General features: G+C 45.3%; 1 protein-coding gene across 1 annotated transcript; it reads left to right on the forward strand.

Moving 5' to 3' along the window:
• Positions 1-4,962: 4,962 nt before the first annotated feature.
• LOC136534159 (probable calcium-binding protein CML8) lies at positions 4,963-7,134 on the forward strand. The gene is made up of 6 exons (XM_066526627.1): positions 4,963-5,120; positions 5,924-6,065; positions 6,180-6,216; positions 6,353-6,380; positions 6,482-6,634; positions 6,706-7,134. The coding sequence occupies exons 1-6, from the start codon at positions 5,118-5,120 to the stop codon at positions 6,877-6,879; spliced, it is 537 nt and encodes a 178-aa protein (XP_066382724.1). The 5' UTR covers positions 4,963-5,117; the 3' UTR covers positions 6,880-7,134.
• Positions 7,135-8,292: the final 1,158 nt, after the last annotated feature.

Consider the following 8,292-nt stretch of genomic DNA (forward strand, 5'->3'; position numbering starts at 1 on the left):
TTTGCCAAATCTCTTCACAAAAGAGCCACCTTCTCATCATCAAACTCATCAAAGCTTGAGTCTCCATCTTCACTTGATGATTCTTGCTTTGCCTTGCCCTTGGATGATGTGGCCTTAAATGTCACACTCTTCTTCTTCTCATCCTTCTTCTCATCTTTCTTCTCTGTCTTTTCTTCCTTCTCATCATTATCTCTATAAGTATCATCGGTCATGATATCTCCCAAGATTTGGTTTGGTGTCATTGTGTCCAAACCGGTCCTCACTAGCAAGGTGACCAATATGCCAAATCTTATGGGTAAGCATCTCAAGAACTTATGAGAGAAGTCATTGTCCTCCACCTTCTCACCAAGTGCTTTGAGATCATTGACAAGCACTTCCATCTGATGGAACATGTCCGGCACACTCTCATCTTCCTTCATCTTGAAGCTAGCAAATTTCTCCTTGAGAATATATGCCTTTGCACCCTTTATTGCCTTGGTGCCCTCAAATGATTCTTCCAACTTCTTCCAAGCCTCATGAGCCATCTCAATATTCTTGATTTGCTCAAATGTTCTCTCATCAATTGCGTCATGAATGGCACTTAGAGCAATGCCATTGTTTTAGAGAAGCACTTCTTTGGCCACGGTGGGATTTTTCGGATAATCAATCTTAATTTTGGTTTCTACCACCTTCACACTCTTCTATTGATTGACTTGATATGTGTGGTCATCTTTGATTTCCAATATGGATAATTTATGCCATCAAATTAGGGTGGCTTCTTGGTGTTGTTGATTTGAGCCATTTTTACACCGAAGGTTGTTAAGCCTCAAATTACGGTGACCTCGGCTCCGATACCACTTGAAAGGTCCTAATGGCTAGAGGGTGGTGAATAGCCTATTAAAATTTTCTACAACAACACTTAACAAACTAGTTAGACAAATATAAGGCGAAGCAAGTGTTGCGCTAGCCTACTAAAAATGCAAGCCACCTACCACAATTCTAGTTTATATAGTCTCTATCAACACAATGGCTATGTCACTACACTAAGTTAGTGTGCTCTTAAAGGCTAACTAAAGAGCCACACTAACCAAACTAACAAGCTCTCATGACTAGCTACACTAAAGAGCTTGACAACTAGTTTGCGGTAATACAAAGAGAGAGAGCAAGATAGTTATATCACCGAGTCGAGGAATGAACCAATCAATCATAAGAATGAATACCAATGAAGACCAATCACCTCAGAATCAAATGATGACATAATGATTTTTTACAGAGGTTCACTTGCTTGTCGGCAAGCTAGTCCTCGTTGTGGCGATTCACTCACTTGGAGGTTCACGAGCTAATTGGCATCACTTGCCAAACCCTCAATAGGGTGCCGCACAACCAACACAAGATGAGGATCACACAAGCCACGAGCAATTTACTAGAGTACCTTTTGGCTCTTCATCGGGGAAAGATCAAGAACCCCTCACAATCACCACGATTGGAGCCAGAGACAATCACCAACCTCTGCTCGACGATCCTCATAGCTCCAAGCCGTCTAGGTGGCGGTCACCACCAAGAGTAACAAGCGAATCCCATAGTGAAACACGAACACCAAGTGTCTCTAGATGCAAGCACTCATGCAATGCACTTGGATTCACTCCCAATATCACAAAGATGTTGAATCTATGATGGAGATGAGTGGGAGGGCTTTGGCTAAGCTCATAAGGTTGCTATGTCAATGCAAATGGCCAAGAGAGTGAACTAGAGCCGGCCAAACGATATTTATAGACACACCAAAACAATAGAACCGTTGGCTCAATTATTGGGCTGACTACGTGTCGACCGGACGTGCAGGTTGTGTGCACCAGACGCACTGGTCGTGTATACTAGACACGTTCGGTCGCTACCTGACCGCCACGTGTCCAATTCAAACTGATGTAGTTGTTGCTGCCACGAGTCCCATGCGACTGGACTCTCTATTATAAACGATCGGACACTGAGTTAGAAACGACCGGACGCTGACCCGTAGCGTCCGATCGAGTCCAGAGAGTTCCCAGGGCCGATCGGACGTGCTGTTAGAAAATGACCAGACACTGAGCCTTAGTGTTTGGTCGAGTCTAGTAAGCTCCTAGGCCCGACCGAACGCGTCCGGTCACTCTGGGCTGGACCCTCCTAACATTCGATCAATGGTTACACTGAACATCGACTTCGTTGATTCACACCGGATGCATTCGGTGTGGCGATCAGACGCGTCCGGTCGCTTTCTGCAATTCAGTACCGAGCCACATACCGAACGCGTTCGATCGCCATACCAGACACGTTTGGTCACTCTGTGACCAACGTGACTAACTCCTTTTCAACTCTATCTTCTTCACCCTTTCTCAAATGTGCCAACCACCAAGTGTATCACCTTATGCACATATGTTAGCATATTTTCACAAACATTTTCAAGGGTGTTAGCACTCCAATAGATCCTAAATGTATATGCAATGAGTTAGAGCATCTAGTGGCACTTTGATAACCGCATTTCGATATGAGTTTCACCCATCTTAATAGTACGGCTATCGAACCTAAATGTGATCACACTCGCTAATTGTCTTGAACCTACCACTTATACCTTTGCCTTGAGCCTTTTGTTTTTCTTTTACTTCTTTTCCAAGTCCAAGCACTTGATCATTACCAAGGCAACACCATCATCATGTCATGATCTTCATTTGCTTCACCACTTGGAGTAGTGCTACCTATCTCATAATCATTTGATAAACTAGGTTAGCACTTAGGGTTTCATCAATTCACCAAAACCAAACTAGAGCTTTTATCAGGGTTTTATTCCCCCTGTTGCAGGTGATTGAAGGATACTTAGAGCTAACTCTTGTGTGTGGAAACCTCCTGGTGGGCTCAGAGAAGATTCCTTTCATGCTACGACCGTAGTGTTTAATTATAACCATCACTAAAGGTTTTTATAAAAAAAGATATAAAATCTGCTAGCAGCTCTTGTATATAAATGTCCACTATGTTAATACTCTACCATATCATTAAATTAATCTTTGTTTTTTCTGTAACTCTGATAATATTATTATATTCCGCTATTATAATAAATTGAGGTAATATTCTACTACTGTAATAAAGTGATGTAAGAACTGACTTAAGAATATTGTAAGATTTATTCTCTCATTTATGATCCTAATGGAGAAATGTGGATTTTTGAGTTCTCCCTTCGGGTGTGCTCGACGGAACTACGTAGTTTAGTGTCCGCTCTTGAGTATTTAGTGTTTAATGGAAGACAAGTACTCCTGGGAGGCATTAGATTAGGCGGTTCTGCCACACTATCGCCGGAGAAGGATCAGCCGCCTCCGGACTCCCGCCCGTCACAGTCGTCCATCCTGACTCCACATCTGCAAATGGGAGAGAGGGAAGAGTAAGGGATGTGAAGAGAGGGAGAGGGAGATGGGGAGAGATGTACCTACCTCCACAGTCGTTGCATGTGCTGCCCGCAGAACCACGCCCCAGCGCCCTCCGGAAGGGGCCGCGCCCCTACGCCACGTCGCCGCAGGAAGGGAGGTCGCGAGGAGAGGGAGGTCGCGAGGAGAGGGGGTCACAAGGGAGGAGAGGGAGGCCGCTCGGTCAGAGGAAGGTCGCGAGGAGAGGGAGGTGGGGCGCCGCTCAGAGGGAGAGGGAGCTGGTGTGTGTTAGAGAGAGAAGAGTGAATGAAGAAACGCTAAGTTTAATGTATTTATACTCAAAGACGGTTATTGGGTCTCATCTGGGCCTGTTAGGCCTCAACCTTTTTCAGAGGCGGGTCTTATAGTGTGCCGGTCATGTGTGTGTTCACAGTTGCAAGCGTAAGGCATTATTTTTTTCTGTCAAATATATGTAGAAACAAGAGGTGCACATTTTTGCGTTGAAAAGATTAAAGATCACGTCATGATGTTCCGTTGTAGAATGACCACCTACTTTGTATACATCGATCGAGTGTAACCCTGAATCATGTCGTTCTAACTCTTCTTCCATTGTGCTGCGAGTCTAGTAGCCGGTAGTGATCTCCGGTCGCTTACTTGTACGGTTTTCTAACTAGACGTGGCATTTTTTTTCTTTTTGGAATACATGGTAGAAATGAAATTTTGATTTGTGCTAGGGTGACCTACCCGTTTATTTCACATGTGGACTAGCAAACATATGCGTGGTTCCTGATTCTTGGCCAACGGTGGTGCGTGCGTGGTTCCTGCTGACTCCTTGAGATTACATACCAGCCGAGCCAAAATTAGTTTGGCTGAAATTTGTGACCTTTACCACTTATTACAGCTAGCATCGTGTAGTAATACTAATCTTTAGCAAGGTTGGTATGTTCCTCGTGAAAACCATGCATGTGAGTTTAGTAGAAAGACAGCACCATCGTTTTGTGCAGCGAGAAAACAAAACAGCATTCGTGGTGCCCTCGGCTTCAGATCAGTGCTTCCCTCTGCTTCTGCTCCAAACGAATGACGCCTGCCTTGTGGTCGTATGACACGTTTTTTTTTCGTCCTAGGTGGCCCACTGGCCAGGTGGGAGAAGGAATAGACCTGAGACTCTGTGTTTTAAAGGCACCCCCAATTTTGTATTCAATGGAGCATGATCGCGGTAAGAATGGTGTGGTCAAGCACACAGTATCGTTGTTTATGTGTTGGCATAACGTACAGATCCAGAGCTTAGGGTACAAATTGCACGTTTTAGTTTCACTTTCATAGGATAGGTGTATTATTTATCTCGGTTTCACGCCTTAAAATCGGACGCGCATAATCCTGCAAGGACTGATCGCAAAAAACAAAACCAAAAAATCCTGCGAGGACGTACATGACGTGCAAGGTAAGGGGGGCGGCTTTCCTTGTACCTGAGACGCACCCCGTGGGCCGTGGGCCTGTTCCGTCGCCGTCTCTCCCGTCCCTTGTCAAACCTTTCTTTCTTTCTTTCTTTCTTTCTTTCTTTCTTTCTTTGTTTACGTCGCTGTCGTCTTCTCCTTGGTGCGTCGTGAGAGTGCCAGAAACCATTCTTTCATTCATTCGCCTTTCTGCTGCCGCCGCTTCTTCCACTTGCTTCGAGAACAAACCCAGCTGCCCCCCGGCCGATCATCTCCGTCGCCGCCCCGGTGAATTTCAACGCCAACAACTACCCCACGAATGGTACGCGACTCTCTGCCTCCTGTGCTCCCTCAACTCCTTAAGACTCTGTTTTGCTCTCCTTCAGCTGAAAAAGTCAGCCGATTGTCGGATCGATCGTGTTGGTTCGTTTCGTTCCACGAGAACTACTCAACTGTAGTTTGGTTCAATTTCTGATGAGCTAGAGTAGCTGGATGCAGCGACGAGGTCTCTGGTTGCCTTTTGCCACTTGGTTCGGCTCGTGTTCTTCCCTGAGGCTCAACTATTGTTACTATTCAGGCTCCGTTATATATATGGAAATCAAATTGATTTTACTAGCTGCCTGATTATCCTAGAGACAGTAGTGGGTTGTAGATGCTCATGTAGGTCTGGTTCGAAAAATAAATACTCCAGTAACATGAAACACCAGTCAGTTTAAGTTCCAGTTCACTCGATTTGTAGAAAGCAAACAGAGTTGGCAATGCGTCTATATACCCTGCTCTGAGAAACCACAACGGAGTGGCTTAGTGTGTTTTTTTTTTTTTTTTTGAGTCAGAATTACCAAATCGTGGCACGGCAAATCCCGTTTGTTCTGCACATGGATAGAATATGGACACAGAAGAACAGCACCCAAACCAGCCTATTTCTTAATACATACGGTTGATACTAATAGTTTGTATATTTCTTAAAGAAGGTTCTAGAAACAGAGGTTTGAGACAGGCTGAGACGTTAGTTACTATACGCACGCACGAGTAGTTTATCTGATATATGCTTCGGATGGGAAGCAGCACTGTGTTTTCGCCCCTGAAAAAAAAAACATCGCTGAAAATGGAATGTCGGGGGTGCAGGCGGGCGCGTACAAGGCCTCCGATCCTCCTCCTTCCAACTCCTCCGGCTACCGGACAGACAAAGTCCGGCGGAAGCGGCTGACGGCGCAGAAGAGGAAAGAGATCAAAGAGGCGTTCGATCTCTTCGACATCGACGGCTCCGGTGGGTGATGTACTAGTGTTTATTTATAGATACATGCTAGCTGATGAGTTCGCCCATGGCCATGGCGGTGTGACTGACGCCCATTTGTCTTTCACCTGCACTGCATGCATCCAGGCACCATCGATGCAAGGGAGCTAAACGTCGCAATGAGGTACCGTATGATAAAGATGACGCATGCGCTTGAATATATATATCCATTGATCCATTCTAATTACTAATAATTAGTTGTAATTTGGAAGTAGAGCTGCTAAGCTAATGCGCATGCTACATACTGTGTTTGCTTGCAGAGCCCTTGGATTCGAGGTGACACCGGAGGTACGTACGTGACGTGTTAATGACGACAACAGGCTCTGTAGTTGTAGGTGGTGGGTGGTGGGTGGTGACTGGTGAAATGGTATGGACTCTGGCATCTGCAGCAAATCAGCCAGATGATCGCGGAGGTGGACAAGGACGGCAGCGGCACCATCGACTTCGACGAGTTCGTGGACATGATGACGGACAAGATGGGCGAGCGGGACGCCCGGGACGCGCTCCACAAGGCCTTCCGCGTCATCGACCAGGACGCCAACGTACGTTCGTTATATCATCCATTATCTAGCATCCGATTGCAGCCATGCATGAGAATGAGATGCTGCTGCAGGGCAAGATCTCGGACATGGACATCCAGCGGCTGGCCATCGAGACCGGCGAGCGCTTCACACTCGACGAGGTCAGGGAGATGATAGAGGCCGCCGACGAGAACGGTGACGGCGAGATCGACCTGGACGAGTTCATGAAGATGATGAAGCGGACCAACTTTGGGTCTGGCTTTTAGTCACAATTAAGCAATACATCCCAACGTAACATAGATTAATTCCCATCGGTGAACAATATACATCACGTACGGTCGGTACATATAATGACTGGTCGGAATATATATAGGGATTTGAGAAACATACATACTATGTTGTAGTTATGTCCATGTATGTACCTAGCGACAACTTGTATTTACCTACATGTAATGAACCATATGTAAACTTATATGACTAGTATATGTTGTGAAACACGTCGCCAATAGTTACGACATTTACCTATCCGTCTCTCATGATCAACATAGTAGATAAAAATAAAAGAACACATACATATAAGATATGGAGACTATTCTTTATTTCTCTGAATATTGGTCATTATAACATAAAGTTCCTACGCATGTATAGTTCTACCAAGGCCTAAGTGTTTCATAAGAGGCCACATAACAAATGAACTAGGATTAGGATTTTGTTGGTACTTAAATATGTCCAAAGTACATAATGGACTCCGCCATTATGTTTTTATCACCAAGACAGTTAGAAAACATACTTGGATCATATCATTTGGAGCCCGCACGAAGAATACAGCTTTTCGGTGCTGCCAGTTCCAAAACCGGCTAGGCCGGTTTTTCCCTACTTTCTTAAATGCAAGAATGGATTGCACCATTGCATTCCTCTCGTTGAACTAATAAAAAACATATATGAATCGTCTCGTTTGAATTCTTGATGAATTAATTACGATTTTTTGAAGGTTTTTTTTGCCCTGGACGTGTAGTAGAACTGGCCAGGTCGGTTTGCCTGCAGTAGGCCCAGTTCAGATCAAACTCGCCTTTTGAAAGGGGTTTTGATCTCTGAGGGATAAAGCCACCCTCACCTTATAAATTTAAGGGCCACAGTCGATTGAGGTGCCCAACACACATAATCAACACAAAAATCAATCTACTGCCTCTCTTTACCCACTTTTCACATCTACTCCTTCTCTCATTCTTCGTCGGCATTGCATGGCTTTTGGATCGATGACAACGAAGCTCTAGAGCGACCAGACTGGCTGGGATAGCCACTGCACGCCCCGATAGGGTTCCTCCCGGGTGTGTGGGGTTTCAGGTCTCAAGAGACCTTCCACGGCATGTCTTACGTATCGCGCTTCAGGCGAGGCTCCTCCGGCGACATGTCTTGCCTATCGCGCTAATCGTTGGAGGCACAAGGTTCGATGCGAACAAACCCTAGGCGCCGGGCAATCTAAAAGTTGGCTAGACCCTACAACCTTGTAAACAGCATTGCAGAGGCTTATCAGTCTATAGTCCTTTGCCTTCTCTGGATATTTTACCATTGGAATGAGTACACTGTATGTATTGTTAACCCTTTCTGGCATGTGCCCATCTGAAGTAAAGGTCCGGACTGCATTAGTAAAATCCTCCCGAAGCGTTTCCCAATTTCTT

Source organism: Miscanthus floridulus, unplaced genomic scaffold, assembly GCF_019320115.1.
Source record: "Miscanthus floridulus cultivar M001 unplaced genomic scaffold, ASM1932011v1 os_1584_1_2, whole genome shotgun sequence".
NCBI classification, from domain to species: Eukaryota; Viridiplantae; Streptophyta; class Magnoliopsida; order Poales; family Poaceae; genus Miscanthus; species Miscanthus floridulus.

Coding starts and splice junctions, on each gene's coding strand:
- LOC136534159 (XM_066526627.1), top strand. Junction 6,066..6,179: donor CTTCGACATCGACGGCTCCG/GTGGGTGATGTA, acceptor GCATGCATCCAG/GCACCATCGATGCAAGGGAG. Junction 6,381..6,481: donor GATTCGAGGTGACACCGGAG/GTACGTACGTGA, acceptor TGGCATCTGCAG/CAAATCAGCCAGATGATCGC.